We start from the raw sequence: 27,597 nt of genomic DNA, 5'->3' as shown, positions 1-27,597 counted from the left end.
TTTAAGTGACTTTAACTCAATCAGTGGGCTAGAGCAGATATTTTGGGGTGTTGTGTTCTGAATGCTTTCCTATTGGGTGCAGTATTAATATTTATTTGTTAGATTAATCCTGTTCCTTGTGATATTGCAATTTTCTGTATCCTTAATGATTTTTTTCTGCTTGATCTATCGATTATTGAGAGAGTTGTATTAAACTTTCCTACTGTGTGTACTGGATTTGTCCATTTTTAAATTATAGTTATGTCAATTTTGCCTTGTATATTTTGAAATTATTATTAGGTACATATAAGTTTAGAATTGTTACATCTTCATGATCAGTTGAACATTTTGTTGGTATTTAGTGACTATTTTTATCATTATAATGCTTTTTTGCACGACCGTGGCTTTTTTATTATGCTTTTTTTAACCATTTTAAAGTGTACCATTCTGTAGCATTAAATTCATTCAAATCCTTTGCCCATTTTTAAATCAGGGGTTTTTTGTTATGAGTTTCAATGTTTTGTTTTTATTTGTAGCTTTTTTTATTATTGATACATGGCACCAGTCTTCTTTGGATAATATTTTCATGGTATACTATTTCAATCCTTCAACTTTCACCTGCTTTGTATATCTGTCATAAAAGACATAAATGAATTTTGTGGTTTTAGCCAATTTAACAATTTCTGTCCTTTAGTTGGAGAGTTTAGTTCAACTACATTTATTATTTTTACTAATATATTTGTCTTCATTCCTACCATCTTCTTTTGTACTTTCTACTTGTCCCACTTTTTTCTGTGTTTCATTTTTGTCTTCTCTTCTTGCTTAGATTATTTTAAGCTTATTTTTTCTCCTCTTTCCATTCTTTTCTTCTTCTACTTGAATGGGACTTTTACACCCTGTTTTATTTTGCTTTTTCATGTTACCCAAGATTTTTACATGTGTGTTAACTTAAAAAGTCTAAAGTTACTTAATAACTTTATCTCTTTCCCACTCCATATGTAATCATTAAACTCTGGGTGTCTAGTCAGTATCTACCCTTTATATTTCTCAAGAATGAGTCCAATTCTGGTCCCTCGGTTCCCCAAACGTCAAAAGACGTATTACAGTTTCTAAAGAGGTCCCCTTGAAGAAATCCCTCTTGGCCTTTTTGTTATTATTATTTTTGTTTGTTTTTTGAGACGGAGTTTTGCTCTTGTTGCCCAGGCTGCAGTGCAATAGCACGATCTTGGCTCAGCAACCTCTACTTCCCGGGTTCAAGCGATTCTCCTGCCTCAGCCTCCTGAGTAGCTGAGATCACAGGCATGCGCCACCACGCCCGGCTAATTTTGTGTTTTTAGTAGAGATGGGATTTCTCCATGTTGGTCAGGCTGGTCTCAAACTCCCGACCTCAGGTGATCTGCCTGCCTAGGCCTCCCAAAGTGCTGGGATTAGAGGCATGAGCCCCCGCACCTGGCTGCCTCTTGGCTTTTTTGTGAGAGAGGCACTTCTCTTTCTCTTTCTCATCTCTTTCTGCATGGAGATGAGAGGTGAGATGCACAACACACCATTAATACTTCCTTCTTTAAATTCTTCAACTTTCATTTATCTTAAATAATCTAGCTTTCATTTAGAATGTCACTCTGGCTGTGATATAGAGAATGAATTGGAGGATAACAATTATGGATGCACTTAGATCATTTAGAAGGCTTTTGCAGTAGCCTAGGCTAAAATTTCTGATGTTTTAGTCTAAGATATTGATGGTAGAAATTGAGGTGAATGAATGAACTGAGAGATACATGGGAACAGACTCACCAGGACAATGGAGCAGAGCAATTTTCATTACTTTACTTCATTGTCTGTTTCTGTGCCTTAAAAAACACATCTGTGCTTGCCTTCTATTTACTGCATCCAGCTACACGTGATCTTATTGTGGTGATGCTGTCTGAGATTCTTACACTGTGCTTAAGAGGACAGGTATCTGAGGTAGACAGACTATAGATGAGGAATCAGGCAGTATGGGAATGTCAAATGGTAGACTTGGAATTCAGAAAAGAGTTTGAAGAATAAGAATCAAGAACTAAAGTTAGATGATGGAAAAGAAGGGATTCTGAACATTATCAATGAATCTGGATCATGGAGGCCAAAAGGCTTGCAAAATCTCAACAAAGGTATAGGCTACCACCTACAGTGAGATGTTAGGTACTGAATCAAAATCTTTTCACAGTAGGAATTGATTGAATATACACAGATAAAAGACACTATCTGATTGATAACATAGGAAGTATAGTCATTGCACAAATGGTGAAATATTTGAGAAGGAACATCTTGTAACAAGGTCAGTTGTACTTAAGAATCTTCACAAAATCTTTTTTTTTTTTTTTTTTTTTTTTTTTGAGACGAAGTTTCACTCTTGTTGCCCAGGCTGGAGTCCAATGGTGCGATCTCGGCTCACTGCAACCTCCGCCTCCTGGGTTCAAGCGATTCTCCTGCCTCAGCTTCCCAAGTAGCTGGGATTACAGACGCCCACTACCACGCCCGACTAATTTTTTGTATATTTAGTAGAGACGGGGTTTCACCATGTTGACCAGGCTGGTCTCGAACTTCTGACCTCAGGTGATCCACCCGCCTCGGCCTCCCAAAGTGCTGGGATTACAGGCATGAGCCATTGCGCCCGGCCCTGAATCTTCACAAAATCTTAATAGTGATAACTTAATGTCTGTGTTTTTACTTAATTGCTCAGAAGGAATGTATCATCAACACACAAAGGTTTCAGTAAAGCTCTTCATTCATTCAATGAATATTTGAGTGCCTATTACATATCAAGTCTTGTGCTAGGCGCTGGGAATATAGTGGTAAACAAGATAGACAAGGCTCTTCCCTGCATGGAGATGACATTCTAATAAACAGATACAGGTGATAAACAGGTAAACCAAAACAAATTCGTATCTAACATGTGCTTTGAAGAAAGTAAATATGGTGACAGAGGGAGTGAGAAGGGTAAGCAAAGACCCAAGAATGAAGAGCAAAGAGCCAATGAAAGAGCTTTCCAGGCTAAAGAAGTTGCATACAGTGAGGTAAGAAAAATTGGGATGTGTTTAATAAACATGAAGAAAACCAGTATAGATGATGCACAGTGATGGTGTGGTGGAAAGGCCAGCAAGGAGGTCAGCTAGTGCTAGATCATAGATGGTATTATAGGCTGCAGGAAGAGTGTAAATTTTCTTCTTGGTGTCAGCAGAAACCATTGGAGAATGTTATTGGATTATTTTTAAATAATCCAATTTATATTTTTGAAAGGATCACTCTGACTGCTGTGAAAACTGTGGGTCAGGATGTGAGTAGAAGCTGCTAAGCCCCTTAGAAAATTATTAAAGTAACACAGGTGAGAGATGATGGTGCTGGAGCAGGTGCAGTTGAGCGAAGACAGGATCTGATGATGCATTTGCCTGTTAGGGATATGAGCAAGAGAGTGATCAAAAATTGTCTAGGTTTGTGGTTTGTAGCTAGAAGGACGATACCACCGTATTCCAAGATGAAAAGTGCAGGTATCAGGCAGGGTAATTGAGAGTTCCACATTGGAAATGTTCAGTTTAAAATGTGTGTCAGGTGTCTAAGTGAAGATGTGAAGTTGGCAGTTAGATGTATGAATTCATAGCTCAGAAGAGTCAGAGCGGAAACTTGGCATTTGGCAATTGTTCAGATACAGATGGGTGATTCTACCTGCAGAGGAGGATGTATGTAGAGAAGAAAAGCCCTGGGGTGCTCCAGGAAGAGAGCCTGGGCTAAGAAAAAGGCCCTAGCAAAGAAGCATGAGAAGGAGCAGCCAGTAAGGTAGAAAAAACACAGGAAAATGTGGGGCCATATAAACCAAGAGAAGAGGGTGTTTCAGAAAGTATGGAGTGATCAACTGTAATGCATGCTGCAAACAGACTTGAGTAAAATAAGATTAAAGATGTGACCTTTGAATTTGGCACCATTCTAGGCTGTAGTAACCTAGTAACAGTTTCATTGGCATGGAGTGGAAGGGATCAGCTGTGCTGAGGAAACGGCACAGGCATTGGAATGGGAGCTTAGAATGCATAGATAGCTTAGTTTGATGATATTTGTCTTTTTGCAGTGTTTTCTCCACTCAACAGTTGTTCCTCTCCACCTCTAAAATTCACTGATTCATTCTCCATTGCACAAATCCCCTTTCCTTCTCCTTTAAAGGCTGATTTCTCTCCTCTTCTGGAACAGCAGTGCTTAATCACCCCCCAAGTGCAATCCTAGGAAGAAGTGGGGAGACAGCTTTCATAATTAAGGTAGCTGTCTGACCATTGGCCATTGACTTCAGATACAAAGAGGTTAACTTTTTAAAATAAATTAATAAACTTTTTAAATTAATTACAGTTTTACAGCAAAATTGAGCAGAAAATAGAGTTCCTATATACCTCTGTCCCATACACACACGAAACCATCCCCACTATCCACATCCCACACCAAAGTGGTACATTTGTTACAGCTCATGAACCTACATTGACACATCATTTATCACCCAGAGTACGTATCTACATTAGGACTTACTCTTAGTGTTGCAAATTGAATGGGTTTGAACAAATGTATAATGATAAGTATTCATCAGCACAATATCATACAGAAGAGTTTTACTGCCCTAAAAATTCTCTATGCTTTGCTGTTCAACCCTCTCTTCCCCTCACCCGTGGCAACCACCGATCTTTTTGCTGTCTCCATAATTTTGCCTTTTCCAGAACGTCATATAGCTTGAATCATACAGTATATAGCCTTTTCAGAGGCTTCTTTTACTTAGTAATATGCATCTAAATTTCCTTCATGTCTTTTCATGACTTGATAGCTCATTTCTTTTTTAGTGCCGAATCATATAATATTCCATCATCTGAGTATCCCAACAGTTTATTTATTCATTTACCTACTGAAGAACATCTTGGTTGCTTCCAAGTTTTAGCAATTATAAATAAAGCTTCTGTAAACACCTATTTGCAGGTTTTGTATAGATATAAGTTTTCAACTCATTTGGGTAAATACCAAGGCATTTTGCTTGATTGTATGCTAAGAGTATGTTTAGTTTTGTAAAAAATGACTGAACTGTCCTCCAGACTGGCTGTATCATTTTCATTTCTATCAGCAATGAACGAGAGTTCTATTATTCACATACTCACCAGTATTTGGGTTGTCAGTGTTTTGGATTTCTGCCATTCTAATAGTCATGTGGTGGTATCTCATTGTTAATTTGCATTTCCCTGATGACATATGCATTAGTCTGTTTTCACACTGCTATAAAGAAATACCTGAAACTGGGTGATTTATAAAGGAAAGAGGTTTAATTGACTCACAGTTCTGCATGGCTGGGGAGGTCATGGTGGAAGATGAAGGGGAAGCAAGGCACGTCTTACATGGCGGCAGGAGAAAGAGACAGTGCATGGGAAACTGCCATTTTTAAAACCATCAGATCTCATGAGAACTCCCTCACTGTTATGAGAACGGCATGGGGAAAACCGCCCCCATGATCCAACCACCTCCTACCAGGTCCCTCCCTTGACAAGTGGGGGTTACAATTCAAGATGAGATTTGGGTGGGGACATTGAGCCAAACCATATCAATATATGATGTAGAACATTTTTTGATATGCTTACCTGCCATCTGCATATCTTCTTTGGTGAGGTATCTGTTAAGGTCTTTGTCCCATTTTTAAAATCAGGTTGTATGCTTTCTTATTGTTGTATTATTAGTGTTTTTTGTATTGTAGGAGATCAGATTATGCCACCCCAGAACCATGCAGTGCTGTGTGCCTGTAGTTGCAGCTACTACAGAGTCTGAGGCAGGAGGATCTCAAGTTCAAGCCTAGTCTGGGCAAAATAGTGAGACCTCCAATTTCCAAACAAACAAAACAAAAAAACAAAGAATATGCCACTTTGGCGTAAAGATTATTTGAGCTGAAGGCAATTAAGGAAAAACAGGCACAAGAAAAACTCTTTGCCCCCTCCCACCAGAAAGGGCAGAATGATTCTTAATCACTGAAGATAACTCTAGACTATATAAATATATATTTTTTTCTTTTTAGAGACAGATTCTTACTCTGTTACCCAGGCTGGAGTGCAGTGGTGCAGTCCTAGCTCACTGCAGCCTCGAACTCCTGGGCTCAAGCAATCCTCCTGCCTCAGCCTCCCATGTAGCTGGGACTACAGGCATGTGCCACCACACTCAGCTAGTTTTGTTTTTTTTTTAATTTTTTTAGGGGCAAGATCTCACTATGTTGCACCCAGGCTGGTCTCCAACTCCTGGCCTCAAGCAACCCTCCTGCCTCAGTCTTTCCTCCAGAGTAGCTGGGATTACAGGCACAAGCAACTGTAGACTATTAATAAACCCAGAGACACAAAGAATTTACAGAAGAAACCTTGTCAAAACAACCCTTATCTTCCATTAGTTCCCTCCATTTATTTACCTTCCACAGTTTGCTGACCCTAAAAACCTAAGCCCATTTTTCTTTGTCTTGTCACTTCTCTAAAAATTTGTTATGAAGCCCCACGTTCTGACTACCCTTTTTAGTTACTCATCACTGCTGTTTTTCCTGCATGTAAGCACAATGCACATGTTAATATATTCCACCTGTTTTTCTCCTGTTAATCTGTATTTGTCAGTATAATTGTCAGGGTCTCAGTTACAGAACCAAGGAGAATAGAGGAAGAAGAGGTTTCTTCTCCCCTCTCCTACAGTTTATTTTGGATAACAGTCCTTTATATGTCTTTTGAAAATATTTTCTCCTAGTATGTGGCTTGTCTTCTAATTCTCTCGACAGGATATTTCACAGAGCATAAGTTTGTAATTTTAGTAAGGTACCAATTACTAATGAGAGATACATGCAAACCGTAGCATGTATTTTTAACACAAATTCAGTGTTCACTGCTTAACACTGTCATTTAAAAATCTTTATTAATTGGTTAAAAATTGTATCCCATTGTCATAATTGCGATTTCTTCTATTACAAATGAGGTTGACCAAATGTTAATCAAATGTTTGTGGTATATTTTGTTTGTAAACTATTTGTTCATAAATTGGTTCATTTAATCCCCTGTTTTATCCAAATTACTTAATGGTTTTACTTGGGTTTAGGAAAACTGGAGAGAAATGTATCAATTTTCTCTTTCATGGATTGTGTCTTTGGTGTTGTATTCAACAGTCATTGCATTAAGATGGTAAATTTTGTTAGGTGTATCTTCTTAGTCTGTTTCATGCTGCTATAATAGAATATCACAGACTGGGTAATGTATAAAGAAAAGAAATTTATTTCTTACAGTTCTGGAGGTTGGGAAATCCGAGGCTGGGGGGCCCGCATATGGTGAGGGCCTCATGCTCCATCATCCCATGGTAGAAGGCAGAAGGGTGAGCACATGTGAGCACACATGTGACACACTCATGTGCAAAAGAGAGAAAGAGAGGGGGAAGGAAGGGACTGAATTCATTCGTTTATCAGGAACCCACTCCCACAATAATTAACCCACTCCTGCAATAATGGCATTCATCCATTCGTGAGGGCAGAGCCTCATGGTCTAATCACCCCTTAAAAGTCCCACCTCTCAGGTTGCAGTGAGCCGAGATGGCGCAACTGCACTCCAGGCTGGCAGCAGAGCAAGACTGTCTCAAAAAAAAACAAAAAAGTCCCACCTCTCAACACTCTTGCACTGGAAATTGTGTTTTCAACACACGAACTTTGAGGAATGCATTAAAACCATAGCATATATTTTAACATAATTTTTTTAATTGAGGGGAAAAAGTAATTGCCATACCCAAGGTCATCTAGATTTTCTCCTATGTTATCTTCTTAGGAGTTTTATAGTTTTGCATTTTATATTTAAGTCTGTGGTCCATTTAGAGTTCTTTATTTTCTTTTTTGAGACAGGGTCTGGCTCTGTCACCCACGCTGGAGTGCAGTGGCACTATCTCAGCTCACTGCAACCTCCACCTCACAGGCTCAAGTGATCCCACTGCCTCAGCCTCCTGAGTAGCTGGGATTACAGGCACGTGCCACCACACCTGGTTAATTTTTGTATTTTTAGTAAAGATAGGGTTTCACCATGTTGCCTAGGCTGGTCTTGAACTCCTAGGCTCAACCAATCTGCCTGCCTCAGCTCCCAAAGTGCTGGGATTACAGGTGTGAGCCACTGCACCCGGCCTAGAGTTAATTTTTGTGATGATTGTAAGATCTGTGTCTAGATTGAATTTTTTGCATGTGGATATGCAAGGCTAACATTTTAGAAACAAATTGTTTTCTTGGTTATAAAGTTAATACATGCTCAGTATAGAAATTTCCTAAAAGACAGAAAAATATTAAGATAATTGAAATTATGACTGTTAACACTGATGAACTGCCAATTAGTCCTTTTTATATGCATTTTAACATTTTTCAACTTGCTTTCTTCATTTGGACATTATAACATGATCATTTTCCCTACACTGTTAAAAACTCTTTCTAAACACCCTTTTAATCATTGCATTTTCTCTAAGTAAATCATGTAATATCATTCACTTAGTTTTTTTATTGATATTTCTCATTTCTAAATTTTACCATAATGAATATATTTGTGTAGAAAGCTTTCTCCCCCACCCCTCTGTTTCAAGTTCTTTCCTTAGGATACAGCCATAATAATAGACATGGAATCAGAGCGGGGAAAATGTTAGCATGCTCCTAATGCGTAATGTCAAATTGCTTTCCAGGAAGCTAGTTCTAATTTACAATCCCATCAGTAGTGGATGAGTGCCTATCTTCACTCAATTCCCACCACTACTGAACCCTGTCATTTAAAGATCTTCACTAATTTTAGAGGTTAAAAATTGTATCCCATTGTTATAATTGCCATTTCATTGATTACTAATGAGGTTGAACAAATGTTAATCAAATATTTGTTAGTTATTTGTGGTATACTTTCTTTGTAAATTATTTGTTCATAAATTGGTTCATTACACTGTTTTATCCAAATTGCTTAATGGTTTTATTTGTTTTTAGGAAAACTGGAAGAGCTTACATAAGAAAGGTATTGCAACATACGACTCCTAAAGGATTTTTGTCCTCAGTTATTGCAGAAATGAAAGAGCCCTTTGGATTAGAAGAAGTGAATGAGAGCTCTTGTTTGTCTAGTTCCCTTTTGATTAATAAAGCTGGAAATGTCTATAAACTCACTCTTGATTCACAAGGTAGGTATAATAATATCATACATCTCTGATGGCTAGAAAAAAATGAAAATTATCTTTTGTGAAGGCATTTTAATGCTTATTTATAGAGCAATAGATTTCAAATTTTAGTCCAACTAGCAACCTACCAAAGTTTACATATATTTGGGTTCCTGAAATAATTTTTTTTTTTTTTTTGGCAATGGAGTCTCTCTCTATTGCCCAGGCTGGAGTATAGTGACGCGATCTCGACTCACCACAACCTCTGCCTCCCAGGTTCAAGCGATTCTTCTGCTTCAGCCTCCAGAGTAGCTGGGATTACAGGCATGTGCCACCACACCCAGCTAATTTTTGCTTTTTTGGAGTCTCGCACTGTCACCCAGCCTGGAGCACAGTGGCGCAATCTCAGCTCACTGCAACCTCCGCCTCCTGGCTTCAAGCAATTCTCCTGCCTCAGCCTCCCGAGTAGCTGGGATTACAGGTGCATGCCGCCACGCCCAGCTAATCTCTTTTGTATTTTAGTAGAGATGGGGTTTCACCGTGTTGCCTAGGCTGCTCTTGAACTCCTGAGCTCAGGCAATCCGCCCACCTCAGCCTCTCAAAGTGCTAGGATTACAGGCGTGAGCCACGGCACCTGGCCTAATTTTTGTATTTTTAGGAGAGACGGGGTTTCACCTTGTTGGCCAGGCTGGTCTCAAACTCCTGACCTCGAGTGATCCACCTGCCTCAGCTTCCCAAAGTGCTGGGATTACAGGCATTAGCCACCACACCCTGCCCAAGATTATTTTTTCTAATATAATAAAGTATAGCTATAACTTCATTGATATTTCATCAATAGTAGTGCCTATTATTTAGTCCTATGAGGTTATTTTGTCTTAAAGAGTGATCAGAAGAAATGAAAGAAAATGGGAAGTTTCTGCAGATTTTTCTTACCTTAACAAAATAATTTTGAATCACTGTTCTATAGGATGTTTCTATCTCAAAGGATTATTGATTCACAGCAAAAGTTAATACAGTTTATTCTAAGGGTTTAGGTTTTACTCTGATTAAACGGGAAGCCACTGGAGGGTTTAAGCAGAAAGTGACATGATCTGACTTAGCTCTCAACAAGATCACTTTGGCTGCTGTGATGAGAATAGACTGGGCAGGTGATGGAGAGAAGGCAAGGAGGAAAGCAGAGAAGTCAGCTAGGAGGCCATTACAATAATCAAGTGAGAGATCATACTAAACTTAAAGATGCCTGTTACTCATCCAAGCGGAGAAATAAGATGGGCATTTAGAAATGCAAGTCTGGAGTTCAGGGAAGATGGCTGGGCTAGAGACACAGATTTGAGGACTTCAGCATATGTGTGATAGTTAATGCTATAAGACCAAATGAGAACACCTGGAAAATGAGTGGAGTTATAGAAGGGAAGAGGCTTGAGATCTAATCCAGGGCAATATCTAGTGTTCAGGGAGACAGAGGAGAATTGGTAAAGGATATTGGGTGGCCTGGTCAGAGTAGAACTAAGAGAGAGTGTGTCAAACCAGGTGAGGAAGGTGTTTCAAGAAGGAGAGGCCCCTCTCCCGTGTTGCATAACACCAATAGGTCTGGTAAGATAAGGAATGAAAACTGGCCAGTGGATCTGTGTGAAAGTCCTTGGGAACCTTGGCTGGGTGTGGTGGCTCATGCCTGTAATCCCAGCACTTTGGGAGGCCAAGGCAGGTGGATCAACTGAGGTCAGGAGTTTGAGACCAGTCTGGCCAACATGGTGAAACCCCGTCTCTACTAAAAATACAAAAATTAGCTGGGCCTGCTGGCAGGCGCCTGTAATTCCAGCTACTTGGGAGGCTGGGGCAGGAGAATTGTTTGAACCCAGGAGGTGGAGGTTGCAGTGAGCCATGATTGCGCCATTGCACTCCAGCTTGGGTGACAAGAGCGAAACTGTATCAAAAAAAAAAAAGTCCTTGAGAACTTTGACAAAAAGCTGTTGGCTGGAGTCATGTAGACAAAAGTCTGATTGGATGGGTTCAAAAAATTATGAGAGGAGAGTGGAGACAGTGAATAAAGGTAACTCTTTCAGGAAGTTTTACTATAAAGGGGAAGAGAGAAATTACCTGGTGGTTGGAGGGAATATTGGAAAGGATTTTTGTTGGTTGGTTTGAACTGGGAGAAATTGGAGCATGTGTGCATAGTTAAGGGAATGATGAGGCCCTCTTCTGACCGTTTCTATTTTTTTTTAGAGTGAGGAGAGTATTGATGACATGTTTCATGACCTATCAAAAATATTTTGATAATGATTACTTCCCTCTCATTTCAACAGCCTTCCTTGGCTTCGTTGATGTCTTCTCTGATTTTCTCCAATCATTTCTTCTTCGTCTCCTTGAGAGGATCTTTTTCCCTTCCCATTCCTTAAATGATGATGTTCCTTAAGGTCCTGCCCAAGAAACTCTTTTCTTCTAAATCTTCATATTCTCCTTAAATACTCAATTACTCATCCATTCAACAAATATTTATTGAGTATCTTCTGTGTAATAAGCACATCTTTAGGTACTGGGGAAACTGGCTACATTATCCTTCTCTTGTAGAATCACAACAAAGATTTTAGGTTATTAAGGCTTTTAGTACTTCCATAGTAAAAAAAAAAAAAAAAAAAAAAAAAAAATCAGCTTTCTTTACTTAGCTCTACATGGTTTTTTACTGCCAAAAATTTTATACAATAGTTTCACAGTAAACATTAAAGCATAGGTGCATGGTCTATTTATGATAAACTTTCTATAAAATAATTTGAATTATGACTGAAATTTGGCAAATGTGTTCTCTGTTTAAGAGATAGTTTAAAAACTCAAACAGTGTATTTGTTAGCTATGTACATCAGTTTGTTTGGCAAACGTGGGATGTTTGATTTAATACCAAGTCTCTTCTGTTTAATCTCCAGTTGTTCAGGCCTTGTTTGAAGATACAGATATAGAGAAGACTGTAGTGCTTCCTGGGTACAGCAGCTTCCTCATCACAAGCATTTTAGATAATAAGAATGCATTAGCCATTGCTACCATGCCTGAAAATGCACCCAACAATATGACCTTTCTAAAGAGCACATGGTTCTTATACAACTTTGGGCAAAGGAATGGACGAACATGGAAAATATATTCAAAACCATGTAATTATTGGTTTCAACATGATGATTCACCATCCCTCAACATTGTGAAATACATTGATCTGGGAAACTCTTATGTTTTAAAAGCTAAGGTCATACGGAATGCAAAAGGTAAGTTTGTTTTGATCGGAAAATATCAAAAGGAAAGCTTATTTCTTTTCTTGAATGTGAAATATACTCTTTGATACTGACTGACTTTATCTTTGGTTCCCATACTTGTTGGCATTCTACTACTAACAGTATTAGTGCCTAATTATTGAGTACTTACTATGTACTGGGCTCTATATTAAACTATTATTTTATTTATTTATTTATTTAGTTAGTTAGTTGTGAGACAGACTCCCCCTCCATCATCCAGGCTGGAGTGCAGTGGCACAATCTCGGATCACTGTAGCCTCTGCCTCCTGGGTTCAAGCGATTCTCCTGCCTCAGACTCCCAAGTAGCTGGGGTTACAAGTGTACACCACACCCAGCTAGTTTTTGTATTTTTAGTAGACAAGGGGTTTTGCCATGTTGGCCAGGCTGCTCTCAAACTCCTGACCTCAAGTGATTCACCTGCCTCAGCCTCCCAAAATGCTGGGATTACAGGCGTGAGCCACCTCACTCGGCCATATTTTTATACATTATTTTATTTAATGTTTATAACAACCCTAAAAGTATAGATTATAATCCTCGTTTTACAAATGAGGAAAATGAGATTGCTACCAGCCCAAGTTGACACAGAATTTTAGTGTAGATTTTTGTTGCCCTCTGCAACGAAAATTTTTTAATTACTTTGGTATGGTTATATTTATTTCAGCTACAGTTGACCCTTGAACAACACCAATTTGAACTGTGCAGGTCCTCTTATGCGCAGATATTTTTCAGCCAAACACGGACAGAAAACACAGTTTTTGCGGGATGTGAAACCCACATATACACAGGCACTGACTTTTCCTATATGTGGGTTCCACAGGCCCAACTTAGGGACTTCAGTATATGTGGATTTTGGTATATACAGGGCTCCTTGAACCAACCCTTTGTATGTACCACAGAATGACTGTATTTATTTTAAGCCCCCCAAAAAAATGGCTTTGAAATAGAATTCTATACTTTCCCCCATTTTTCCAGCTATTTATTTATTACAAAAGTAATACAAAAATTGTTAAAGATGCTAGCGAAGTAGCACAATGGAAAAAATAAAACAAAAATTTTAGTAAATAACTGAGATAGGAAGAGAGGAAGGAAAGATGGAAGGGAGGGAGTAGGGGAGAAAGGGCAAGAAAAAGAAGAAAATTGTGTCACCAGAAATGAAGAGGGAACTTAAAACCAAAGAAATTAGCTAATGTATGACTCCCTGAAGGCTGTGAGGCCCAGATACTGATCATAAGGCAGTGAGACGGGTTTTAATGCCCAAGTGTTGACAGAAAGTTTGACTTTGGGCCTTACTACTTTGTGGAAGGAAGTTGGAATGGAGACCATTAAAGAAAGCTGGGACCATCAAATCATGAAGAGAGAATTAGGAAAACTCTGTCCACCAGAGTTTTTGTAAAGCAGCAGCATGGGATTAGAATGGGGAGAAGGAATTTCCCATAAAAAAATCAAAACTTCAAGACTGTATCACATTCAGAGACTGAATTCTGCATTCAGATGCAGAATTCCAAGCTGAGAAATAATAGCATCTGGGCCCCAACACAAGGAAGCACAAAACTCTCTGTAGGGGTCAGGCATGGTGGCTCATGCCTCTAATCCCAGCACTTTGGGAGGCCAAGGCAGGAGGATAGCTTGAGCCCAGGAGTTTGAGACCAGCCTGGGCAACATAGCGAGACCCTGTCTCTATTAAAACACACACACACACACACAATTTTATTACATTAAAAATATTTTTTTAATTTACTCTCTGTAGGAATACTTTCGTAACCCAGGTAATATGGACTTCCAGGGAAAAATCAATCTTCATTGATCACAAATTGAGGAAAAGAACTTTAAAACTATGTAAGGAAATGACCCACCATAACAGAGAGTCAACAGGCATAGGAAAATTTTAGACTCCAGGAACTTGAGATAACAGAAAAATCAGAAAGACACTATCAAATAAGTATGCATAAAACTCTCAGAGTAAACCATAATGAAAGGACAAAATGCTATTTTTTTAAAAAAGGCTTATTTGAAAAAACAGAACCAAGTAATTTATATAAGTAAAAATTAGAAGTTTTGAAAAAAATTGAGAACATCTATTTCCCTCAGTATCATGGATTAAATGTCCTGAAAACCTTCCTTCTATTTGAAACCCTTGGAAATCCTTTCTTGTTGATTGTATGACTAATTGTCCCTATTTTCTTCAAGTAATTTTAGAAGTTTTAATTTTATGGTTTTAACTTTCTATTTAATTTTTAGGTTACCTCTATTTTATGTTGGTATATTATGTATGGTTAGCTAGTTGTTCCAATATTATTTATTCACTAATGCATCCTTTCTCTACTGATTTCAAAATATAACTTTATCTTAGTATACAATTTACCTATTATTCTGACCATTTCTGAATTTTTAAGATCCGTTCCATTGTAATCTCTCTATATTCTGTCACCAACGCCACAATGTTCTAATTATTTTCCCTTTAAAATATACTGAATTGCTTATTAAAGGGCTCAATCAGTTATATGTGTTCAGTTTGATGGAAGCAAATAGTAATCAACAAATCAACTAAGTTGCCTGTTTCTGTGGAAAAATCTAGTCCAATCTACTGAAGGTATGGTCCCTGAACCTGTGTTAGCATCACCAGAGCACTTGTTAGAAATGCAGAATCTCAGGCCTCACTCCAGACCTGCTCAATCTGTATTTCAACAAAATCTCCAGTTAAAGGCTAGGAAGCACTGGCCAGGTCACTTTGGTTTAAGGGAAACAGCTGCAGTTGTTTATAAACTCTGGTTTATTGATTGGTAAAGATGCCAGTTAGACTACATAGTATTTCAAATCAGTTTTTCCACCGAAGTCCTCAGTATGGCAAAGTTGCAAACAGGTGGCCTGCAGGCAGAAATTGGTCTGGTGAAATATTTTGTTTGAAATGCATAAGAGTTTTCTCTTGGCAACAATTAACTGGCAGCCCTTTCAACTGGGCACGTACCCTTCAGTTTTTCTACTCAGTCAACCAACTCAGTGTAGCCAGTATTATCGGAGACCTTGATTAGCATTTGAGAACCAGGCTGAGGAATGAGGGAAACGTTTCTCTGAGAAAATATTTGTAAAGTTAAATTTTTCTGAGAACTGTCAGAGGCGTTTGAACCAGAGCAACTCCATCTTGAATAGGAGCTGGGTAAAATGAGGCTGAGACCTACTGGGCTGCATTCCCAGATGGTGAAGGCATTCTAAGCCGCAGGATGAGATACGAGGTTAGCACAAGATACAGGTCATGAAGACCTTGCTGACAAAACAGGTTGCAGTAAAGAAGCCGGGCAAAACCCACCAAAACCAAGATAGCAATCAGAGTGACCTCTGGTTGTCCTCAGTGCTGCACTCCCACCAGCACCATGACAGTTTACAAATGCCATGGCAACATCAGGAAGTTACTCTATATGGTCTAAAAAGGGGAGGCATGAATAATCCACCCCTTATTTAGCATATCATCAGGAAATAACCATAAAAGTGGGCAACCACCAGCTCTATCTATGGAGTAGCCATTCTTTTATTCCTCTACTTTCTTAATAAACTTGCTTTCACTTTACTCTATGGACTCACCCTGAATTCTTTCTTGTGTGAGATTCAAGAATCCTCTCTTGGGGTCTGGATCAGGACCCATTTCCTGTAACAGAACTATTAAAGTTGACTCTATATAAATTGCTAACTGTATGTGCAGCCATTGTGCAACTTTCAGAATAGATTCAGTTGATGTTCTAAAATCTGATTAGCCAATCATTATTCAATTGAGTTTACAGTTTTCATGATCTAATATTAACTGTTAACCTTGTTTCCATAGGTTTTCGAATGCTTGAAATACCACTACTGACTGTGTTTGTTGGAAACCCTAATTTGTTGGACGTTAAAGCTGAAGTCACTTTTGATGATACTGACAGTTATGTAATAACAATTTCTGCAGCTAGCAAAGTTTTACATCAGGTAGGATTTTCTTCATTTACAAAACATTTCTTACTGATGAAAAAATTTTCTAAAACAACTATTATTAATATTTAATGAGCATCATTTTAAACATCTCTGTTTATAAATACACACATAAGAGTATAGGTTACAAGGATAAATACACTGAAGAAAACATTGTAATAATTTTATAAAAATAGATTTGTGTCCTACATAATATTTTTAGTAATTACTTATGTATTTATCAAACTTAACAAAAGAAAAATTGAGAGGCAACTAAAGGTAACTGCACATTTCAGAATCATATTTTTTTACCACAAAAATATTGAGCTGTATGAAATTACCCTTTTGCAGACCAAAACACAGTGAAATCTTGGCAACTTAATATGTTCAGTTTATAATTTTTGCAAATATCCCATTAAAAATTAAAGAAAAAGGTAACAAGAAACAGTAGAAATTGAGGCCATTTCTTTTTTTGTTGTTGTTTAACTTGGGCTCCTTTTTATCGCTTTATATGTGTATACGGTTAATTACATTTCTTCCTTCAACTGCTTAAAAATAGGGAACACAGGCTGGGCATGGTGGCTCACGCCTGTAATCCCAGTACTTTGGGAGGCCAAGGTGGGTGGATCACCTGAGGTTGGCAGTTCAAGACCAGCCTGACCAACATGGAGAAACCCCGTCCCTACTAAAAATACAAAAAAATTAGCCAGGCATGGTGGCCCATGCCTGTAATCCCAGCTACTCGAGAGGCTGAGGCAGGAGAATCACTTGAACCTGGGAGGCAGAGGTTGCAGGGAACCGAGATCGTGCCATTGCACTCCAGCCTGGGCAACAAGAGTGAAACTCTGTCTCAAAAAAAAAAAAAAAGGGAACACTTTAAATAATAAGAAATTCGTTAGTTGAAATAAAGCTTATTATTCATACCATGTTCTTAATATGTACTTAGTATGATTGATTTATTGAAATTGTGATAGAATAAAGATGAGCTACTAAATGAAAACTAAATGGTGAAAAATAAAACACACGTAGCTTACTAAACTCCTAGCATCTAAGAGGAAGAAATATCTCAATTCTTCAGGAAAAACAAACATTTTTCAAATTATAAATTTACAAGTCATTTTTTTTTAGCAGTGGACAATTACCAGGGCATGAACCCTTCGTTAGCATTACTTTATTCAGTAAATGAGAACCACAAAAAAATCACTGGAAAGGACTAGATACAGATACAGAATAAATGTGCTCTTTGGCATTTTTCCTTTTTTTTTATTGTAAATTAACAGTTTATAATTGTATAAATTTATGAGGTACAAAGTGATGAACGACGAAAGATAAGTTTTGGTGAGAATGTGGAGAAAAGGGAACCCTTGTACACTGTTGCTGGGAATGTAAATTAGTAGAGTCATTATGGAAAACGGTATACAGTGCAGTGGCTCACGCCTGCAATCCCAGCACTTTGGGAGGCCAAGGCGGGCGGATCACCTGAGGTTGGGAGATTGAGACCATCCTGGCTAACACAGTGAAACCCCATCTCTACTAAAAATATAAAAGATTAGCCAGGCACGGTGGCATGCGCCTGTAGTCCCAGCTACTTGGGAGGCTGAGGCAGGAAAATCGCTTGACCCTGGGAGGCGGAGGTTGCAGTGAGCCGAGATCGTGCCACTGCACTCCAGCCTGGGCAACAGAGAGAGAGACTCCATCTCAAAAAAAAAAAAAAAAAAAAAAAAAAAAAAAAAGAAAACAGTATGGATGATCCTCAAAAAACTAAAAATAGAATTATCGTATGATCTAGCAATTTCACATCTAGGTATTTACCCAAAATATTTCAAATCCGTTTGTCAAAAAGATGTCTGTGTACCAGTGTTTACTGCAGCACTATTCACAACAGCCAAGTTACGGGGTCAACCTAAAAGTTCATTAAGAGATGAACAGATAAAGAAAATGTGGTACAGGAATATATACACAATGTAATACTACTCAGCCTTTTAAAAGAAGGAAAGTCTGTGATTTGCAACAAAATGATGTAATTGGAACATTATGCTAAGTGAAATAAGCCAGGCACACAGAAAGATAAATACCACACATTGTCACTTGTATGTGAAATCTAAAAAATTGAACTCATAGAAACAGAGAACAAAATGGTAGTTACAGAGGTGGAGGTAAGAAGGATGGTCAAGGGGTACAACAGTGGTCTCCAACCTTTTTGGCACCAGGAACCAGTTTCATGGAGGACAGTTTTTCCATGGACTGGGATGCGGGGGCATGGTTTCAGGATGAAACTGTTCCACTTCAGATCATCAGGCATTAGATTCTCATAAGGAGTGTGCAACCTGGATCCCTCACATGTGCAGTTTACAATAGGGGTCGCGCTCCTATGAGAATCTAATGCTGCCACTGATGTGACAGGAGGTGGAGCTCAGGCAGTAATACATGCTTGTCTGCCCCTCACCTCCTGCTGTCCTGCTGTAAGGCCAGGTTCCTAACAGGCCACATACTGGTACTGGTCCTCAGTCCGGGGGTTGGGGACCACTGGGGTACAAGATCTCAGACAGGAAGAATATGGGTTTTTGTTAGTTCTATTGCACAGTATGGTGAATATAGTTAATAATAGAGTATTGTATGTTTCAAAATTGCTAAGAGAGTAAATTCTAAATGTTCTCACCACAAAATGATTAAGTATTCAAGGTGATGGCTATGTTAGCTAGATTGATTTAATTATTCCACATTATATTCATAATTATAGCAAATTTATAATGTAAGTTATGAAAGAGAAGGAAAAAAATATGCTTAATTCTATCTATCTTTTGTTTTGTTTTGGTTATTTTTGAGGCAGGGTCTCTCTCTGATGCCCAGGCTGAAGTGCAGTGGTGTGATCACAGCTCACTGCAGCCTTGACCTCCTGGGCTCAAGCAGTCCTCCCACCTCAGTCTCCCTAGTAGCTGGGACTACAGGCCCACCATGCCTGGCTAATTTTTGTGTTTTTAGTAAAGATGGAGTTTTACCATGTTGCCCAGGCTGCTCTCAAAGTACTGGGCTCCTGGGCTCAAGCAGTCCTCCCACCTCAGTCTCCTTAGTAGCTGGGACTACAGGCCCACCATTCCTGGCTAATTTTTGTGTTTTTAGTAGAGATGGGGTTTTACCCTGTTGCCCAGGCTGGTCTCAAAGCCCTGGGCTCAAGCGATCCACCCACCTAGGCCTCCCAAAGTGCTAGGATTACAAGCATGAGTCACTGCACCTAGGCATATCTTTTAAGGATGACTAAGCACTTTTAACATTTTGGGTATTTAAAAAGGCAGTATAGAGGTTCAGAACAGAGGATAAAAGTGTGAGCCCTAGAGAAGACTACCTGGATTGGCTCTCACTTCTGGTATTGTGTGACCTTGGGAAAGTTACTTTATTGTGGCTAAGATTCCTCATCTATAACATGGAGGTGACAATATACCTACTTCATATGGAGAATTAAATGTGATAATGTTACCAGGAGGGGTGTGGGGTCCTCAGTTCTTGTCTTCTTGGAGGAAAAAATTCAGCCAAGAGACGTGCGGCAAGGGAGTTTATTTAAAGCAACAATATGCTCAGAGCTGGCTGCTCGAGAGAATGATCCAGCTTCAACTAGCGTTGGTGAAACCTTCTTCATGAGAATCTTACATGATTATTCATGAAGGGCCATGAGGGGGTGTTACTTGCAAGCATGTTTCGAGTGGTCCCTTGGGTGCATGCGCTGTGGTTGCACATGCTAGTACACACATCACATTTCTCATTAGCATTTAAATTCTCCACCCAGGGTGTGCTTTTTAGTATTATAATGAGCAAAAGGCTACTCTAGGGGGAGATTTTGGAGGAGTGCGGTGCTTGTCATCAGATAGAGTCCCTACCACAGTTATCTACAGCTAGAGCCTGATAAGCCTGGTAAGCCCAGTCCATGAGGCCAGAAGTTGCCATTGTAGCCATTGTTTTTTTTTCTTTGCTGTCAGTTGGCAGTGCTGACAATCAGTGGGCAGCACCTGCAATCAGTGGGCAGCATCTCCAAGGGTTCCTTTCCCAGGGGCTCTTCTTCCTGCTCACTTCTGCCTACTTTAACAATACTACAAATAGCATATCTAAAACAATGCCTGGCACCCAGAAAATGCTCAATAACTATTAACTTACAATATTTTCTTATTTTTTCCCTAAAATTAGGACACATGGTATATACACTTTTAGATGTGCTCATTCCATTTAACTGTATGTTTTAATCCTTTCAAATCAATATTTTTCTTACATATTCTAAAATTTTTTTATCATGAATACTTTAAGATATAGACAAAAGTAGAACTTCCATACATCCATTACCCAGATTAAACAATAGTCAAGATTGTGCTACTTTTGTTTTATCATCCCTATTTAATTTGTTTTGTTTGTATTCTGAGGTATTTTAAAACAAACATCAGGCATGTGATTTCACGCCTACATACTTCAATATACATCTCTAAAAAAATGTATATTATCTCCCACATAATGACAACAGCCATTATCATCCCTAAAATTGTTTAAAATACTTTTTAATATTGTATAAAATGTAGCTCATAATCAAATTTCCCTAATTTTCTTAAAAAAAAATTATAGTCAGTTTGTTTGAACTGAGATAAAAACAAGATTCACACAGTATATGGTTGTTTATCTTTTAAGTCTTTTATTTGAAGGCAGCTACTACTCCATTTTCTTCCCCTGCCATTGAATTGTAGAAATTGGGTCAGTTGTACTATAGAATTTCCAACATTCCAGATTTTTCTATTTGCTTCCTTGTATCTTAACTTTTGCCATTAGACCTCTGTATTTCCTTTAATAGTGGAACTCTGCTTAGATTCAGGGTCAATGTGTTTGACAAAAGTAATAAAAATACATTATTCTTAATGGCTACAGAGTATGGGGACAGGACAAAATGACCACTACCAGAACCTACTATATCACTACGGTTATTAGTATTTCTACATTTTTAAAGTTCCAAAAATACTTCAAAATTGTAAATAGAATTTATTGAATTATATTGCTGTTTAATATTGTTCAAAGATCAAGTACATTTACTGTGCATGTAATTTTAAAATCTAGCAAAAATCTAGATAAAAATCTATCTTTATGAAATACAGTGATTACTAAGTGAATTTTATTTTCAAAATGTACACCAATCAGGCTAACTAACTATTGTGGCTCATACCTCGGTTCCCAACACTTTGGGAGGCCAAAGCAGATGGATCACTTGAGGCCAGGAGTTCGAGACCAGCCTAGGCAACACAGCGAGACCCCATCGTTATAAAAAATTTAAAAAAAATTTTTTTAGTTATTTGCACAGCATCGTGAATATAGTTAATAATAGAATATTGTACACTTCAAAATTGCTAAGAGTCAATTTCGGATTTCAAAATCTAGGTGTGGTGGCACACATCTGTAGTCCTAGCTACTCAGGAAGCTGAGGTGAGAGGATCGCTTGAGCCCAGGAATTCAAGCCTGAAGTAAGCTATAATAGTGCCACTGTACTCCAGCCTGGGTGACAGAGCACGATCTCGTCTCTTAAAAAAAGAAAGAAAGAGTAAACAGTAAACAATCAAAGTTATTTTATTTATATCATCAAACCAAATATTCAGGTGCTCATCAGTGAATGGGGAAGCCTCAACGATATGAGTTGGATGTAATAATGGTATTTATTTAATAAGTCTTTTAAAAATATTTTTAAATAAATTTTGTTGTGTATATTTAAGGAATACAATGTGTTGTTATAAGACACATATATGTAGTAAAATGATTACCATTGTGGAATAAATACCTCACATAGGCATTCACTTTCCCCTAATGTGGTAAAAGCAGCTATAATCTGCTAATTCAGCAAAAATACTTAAGTACTGAATATAATACAGTATTATTAACTGGGTCCTCATGTTCCTTTTTTTATTTTTGTTTTGTTTTTGGGTTTTTTTGGGTTTTTTTTTTTTTTTTTTTTTGAGACGGCTAGCTCTGTCACCCAGTCTGGAGTGCAGTGGTGTTATCTTGGCTCACTGCAACCTTCACCTCCCGGGCTCAAGCAATTCTCCTGCCTCAGCCTCCCAAGCAGCTGGGACTACAGGCCTATGCCACCACGTCCGGCTGATTTTTGTACTTTTAGTAGAGGTGGGGTTTCACGATGTTGGCCAAGCTGGCCTTGAACTCCTGAACTCAGGTCATCCACCCACCTCAGCCTCCCAAAGTGCTGGGATTACAGGCGTGAGCCACCATGCCCAGCCAGTCCTCAGGTTCTTGATCCTAGCTTATTTCCAAATGCTTCCCCAAACCAATTAGATTGGAATATATTTCTTCCTGGAAAAGAATATGTTTTCTATTATGATTTATTCTCAAACAGATCTTTATGGTCAAATATTTTTCTACTTCTGTCATGTCTTTTTCTATTTCTTTTATTTTTCTGTATTTTTTAGTTTTCTATGTTCTTCACTATATTAGTTTGCTATGGCTGCCACAACAAAATACCACTGACTTGGTGGCTTGGTGACTCAAACAATGGAAATTTATTTTCTTACAGTTCTAGTGGCTACAAGTTCAAGAGCAAGATATCAGCAGGGTTGGTTTCCTCTGCAGCCCCTCTACTTGGCTTGTATATGGCCATCTTCTTGCTGTGTCCTCATATGGTTGCCCCTCAGCTTCTGTGTTGTCTATATCCTAATCTCCTCTTCTTATAAGATGACACCAGTGACACTGGATTGGGGCCCACCCAAATGACCTCATTTTACCTTAATTACCTCCTTAAAGGCCCTATCTCCAAATACAGCCACATTTTGAGATACTGGAGGTTGGGGTTTCAACATGTGATTTTTGGTTGGACACAGTTCAGTCCATAACAGTTACTTTAAATAACCTTCATTTATTTGGTTATTTCCAGGGTTCAACTTCACTGGCATTTATTATGTGGTCAGCCTCTACTGAGTGCTTTGTTACGACAATGGTTCCAACACTGAAAAGCAGCTGTAGTTACCTCAGATCTATGCATCACATTCCTAGCAAATTTATCCCATTTGAAGACTGGATTAGTGGAGTTCATAAAGACAGTCAGGGTTTTAACCTCATCAAAACTTTGCCGGTAAAAAAAAAAAATCTAAGTATATTGGTTTAAGAAGCAATGCTATGTGACTTTTGTGTGATTGTCTACCCATTCAGTTTCAGCATTTGTTTTGTGAGTGGCTCAAAACACTTCACAGTTATTTTTTAATCCTCATGTCATTTTGAGGATGTGATGATTTCTAAGCTGTAAAAGCTTTCTGAAATAATTATTTTTCCTGGTAACTTAGTGTCATTATTATTATCATTTTACAGTTTATATGTTGGTGTGATCTTTGGCTTTTGTGATATATTCAACTATTTTCCCTTACATTGACTTGTCCTAAGCTGATACAATTAGCCTTTGAACAATAGGTTTGAACTGCATAGGTCCACTTACATGCGGATTTTTTTCAAGAAATATATTGGACTTTTTTTTGGAATTTTGTGACAATTGAAAAAATTCACAGACAAACCTCATAGCTTAGAAATGCAGAAAGAATCAGCCAGGCATGGTGGCTCATGCCTGTAATCCCAGCACTTTGGGAGGCCAAGGCGGGCAGATAACTTGAGGTCAGGATATCGAGACCAGCCTGACCAACATGGAGAAACCCCATCTCTACAAAAAATACAAAAATTAGCCTGGCACGGTGGCACACGCCTATAATCCCAGCTACTCGGGAGGCTGAGCCCGGGAAGCAGGGATTGCAGTGAGCGGAGATGGTGCCACTGCACTCCAGCCTGAGCAACAGAGCACAGAGCATGACTCTGTCTCAAAAATAAATACATAAATTTTAAAAAGAAATATCTAAAAATTTAATAAAAAGTTGGATATGTCATGAACGCATAAAATATATATAGATACTAGTCTATTTTATCACTTACTGTCATAAACTATACACAAATCTATTACAAAAAGTTAAAATTTATCAAAACTTACACACACAAACACAGATCCTACATGGAGCCAGAGAAATGTAAGCAAATGTAAAGATACAGTATTAAATCATAAGTGCATAAGATCAGCTGTAGTACACACTGTACTGCTGTAATAATTTTGTAGCCACCTTCTGGTGCTACTTGGGTGAACTCAAATGTTGCCAGTATTCCTTTAAAATGCCCTGAGAGGCTATTCATCCGCATGTGAGCAGTTCACCTAGCCAGTAAATTGCAAATCACAATAAAAAGTGACCTCTCGTGGCTCTAATGTACTTTTCATCGTGTAATACTGTAAATCTTAAATAACACCATGGGTCCCATATGAAGTGCCACCAGTGATGCTGGAAGTACTCCCAAGAGGCAGAGAAAAGTCATGACATTACGAAAAAAAAAAAGGTGAATTTTTTGAAGCACACTGTAGATGGAGGTTCTTCAGCTGCAGTTTCCCTGGATTTCAGACAGACAATTCACCTTGTAAACAGATGATGTAAAGTTACAGTATCCATAAATACAGAATAGTACTATAAATGCATTTTCACTTTTTCTCTAGCTCACTTTATTGTAAGAATACAGCATATAATACATATTACATACAAAATATATATTAATCGACTTTATATTACCAGTAAGGCTTCCGGTCAACAGTAGGCTATTAATGGTTAAGTTTTGGGGTAGTCAAAAGTTATATGTGAATTTTTGACTGTGCAGGAGGTCTGCACCCCTAACCCCTGTGTTATTCAAGGGTCAACTATATTATCTACCCATTTCAATGTAATAATTTTAACTTTTGCCTTGTCAGAATTTGTGACTCTTTTTAAATATAAAATGTTGCTCTTTGTCAACTAACTTATTACTTATAATTTTCTTTGTGACAAAAAGCAAATAACCAAACTTGAAGAATTATTTACTAACTATGATACATCACTAAGACTCTTTGATAAAGTGTTTAAACTTTATTACATTGACTTTATGGCAGTTTTTTCACTTATTTACAAGTTATATTACCATTGGTTAAAATTGTTGAAATTCCAGAAAATGAGGGGTAGAAAAGTTGGGGGAGATAAATTTACTACTTTAACACTTGTAGCTAAAAATTGAATTTTTGCCTTGATTGGTTTTCTAGAAAATCAAGATCTATAAATTAAAGACTTCATAATAATGAATTATAATTTTCTTTGTTTAATCACTTGCAGATAAACTACAGGCCTCCATCTAATATGGGAATTGCTATTCCACTCACAGATAATTTTTATCATGCAGATCCTAGCAAACCCATACCAAGAAACCTGTTTCACATGTCAAAGGTAAATAACTTTTTTACAAATAAACTAGCACTTATTTGAATTCAGGAAATCATTCAGTAAAATTATATATATAGCTGTGAGTGTTAAATGAGAAGGTGCAGCTGTTATTATCATGATTACTACTCTGTTCCTCCTCCTTCTACTTTAGCCCCTCCTCTTACAGCTATTCCTGAATACAGTTTTGGAGCCAAGAAGTCTAAATGGACTCTTTCCCTCTTGACTCTCCCTGGTTCCCATTTGGATTGCATTGATGGGGTGAGAGCATCTTTTCTCAAATGAAAGGAGCCCCCAGCTCTTCAGCTCTGTGAATGGAATGATGTCCAAGAGGGAAGAAAACTGCCTGCTCCAATGCAGGCACATTTAAACTCCCGCTAAGATTCTGCCTAGAAAATAACCAACTCCCAGCAGCACCCTGCCTCTGTAAAGGTGGAGGGAGGGAGGGAGGGGGACAAGGGAGGGGCCATTAGGTTCAGAGGAAAAGTGCAGCGTGCGGCAGCTTCTCAAGGAGACCACGTGGACGCCTGTGGAATCTCTCCAGAAAAATGCACCCACCTGCCCATACACATGCACAGACAGTCATATTCATTCATACACGTGTGCACGTACACGAGTACATAAAACTGGTGTTTCTTTAGCTCAAAACTCTCCACTGTCTTCCGATCCTATTCAGAGTGAAAACCAAATTCTTGCAATGGTTTATAAAGTCCTCCTTGGACTTTGGCCTTGGCATTATGTCTGACCTGATTTTCCCAGCTTGATCTGCTCTAACCATGCTGGCCTCTTTGCTGTTTCTCCAATATGCTGGGCATATTTCCACCCCATGGCCTTCACAGTTGCAGAAAATCCCTCTGTGTGGAATGCTCTTCTGCCTGATACCACATGGCTGACTCTTCAGGTGCTTTTCCTAAAGTCACCATCATAGTAAGCCCTTCTCTGACCACTCTATTTAGAATCATAACCCCCATCTCCACTGTCTCCCCTCCTTCCCTGCCTTATTTTTCTCCATATCGCTTACTACAGTTTTACCTATTTTTCTCACTTATTTTATTTCTCATCTTTCTGACCCCATGAGAAGGTAAGCTCATAAGGTAGAGGTTTTTATCTATTTCTTCTCTACTATATCCCCAGTGCCCAGAACAGTGACAGATTTAGAGAATGCTTTAAAATTGTGAAACATACTAATACACATTCACCCCCCGCCCCACCACACACACACACACACAATTAGGAAGTGAACAGACTTGTTGTGAAATCTTGGGTTTCAGGTTAAGAAGCTCTGCTCCAGGCAATGATTAACTATGATACTGAGTTCTTCTCCATGTCCAGTTTCTCCCAAAGACAAACCTTGATGTGTCAATAGAACCACCTCCTCTACTGAAATATGACTTTACTATATTTACATGGAAATGCTTGATTTCCCAGGCTTTTTCCCCAGGATTTTCTTGTGAGTTAAATAGGGAATGTATGTACACCTAATGGTTACTACCCCATCTTTTATGCATCCAACAAGTGTTAAATTCAGCATTTCTAGTGTTATCAGGCACTATCCAGACATTTTCTGAAGATACAGCAATGCACAAGATAAGCATGGTAGCTTCATGGACTCTAATAGGTGAGAATTTGTATATCTTAAGCAAAAAGACATACAAATTAAATAGCATTATCGAGTGCAGGGCTTCTGAACAGTACGGCCCTGCATATCCTGAATCAGAATTATTCGAAAATATTTTTTGTTTTGTTTAGTTTTGAGACGGAGTCTTGCTCTGTCACCCAGGCTGGAGTGCAGTGGCGTGATCTCAGCTCACTGCAACCTCCGCCTCCTGGGTTCAAGCGATTGTCCTGCCTCAGGCCCGAGTAGCTGGGATTACAGGCGTGCGCCACCACGCACAGCCAATGTTTGCATTTTTAGTAGAGACGGGGTTTTGCCATGTTAACCAGGCTGATCT

General features: G+C 38.5%; 1 protein-coding gene across 2 annotated transcripts in view; it reads left to right on the top strand.

The window, feature by feature from the left end:
* Positions 1–27,597, top strand: part of CATSPERB (cation channel sperm associated auxiliary subunit beta) — a 158,632-nt gene that overhangs the window by 103,625 nt on the left and 27,410 nt on the right. For both annotated transcript variants that reach the window (XM_054448695.2, XM_054448693.2), the window contains 5 exons: positions 8,978–9,165; positions 12,060–12,389; positions 16,231–16,370; positions 23,254–23,451; positions 25,541–25,651. In XM_054448695.2, the coding sequence (XP_054304670.1) occupies positions 8,978–9,165; positions 12,060–12,389; positions 16,231–16,370; positions 23,254–23,451; positions 25,541–25,651 (967 nt within the window). The remainder of the gene's footprint in view (positions 1–8,977; positions 9,166–12,059; positions 12,390–16,230; positions 16,371–23,253; positions 23,452–25,540; positions 25,652–27,597) is intronic.

This window comes from Pongo pygmaeus, chromosome 15 (genome assembly GCF_028885625.2).
Source record: "Pongo pygmaeus isolate AG05252 chromosome 15, NHGRI_mPonPyg2-v2.0_pri, whole genome shotgun sequence".
Lineage (NCBI taxonomy): Eukaryota > Metazoa > Chordata > Mammalia > Primates > Hominidae > Pongo > Pongo pygmaeus.
The sequence above is the reverse complement of the archived record's forward strand: the minus strand, read 5'-3'. Positions and strand labels throughout refer to the sequence as shown.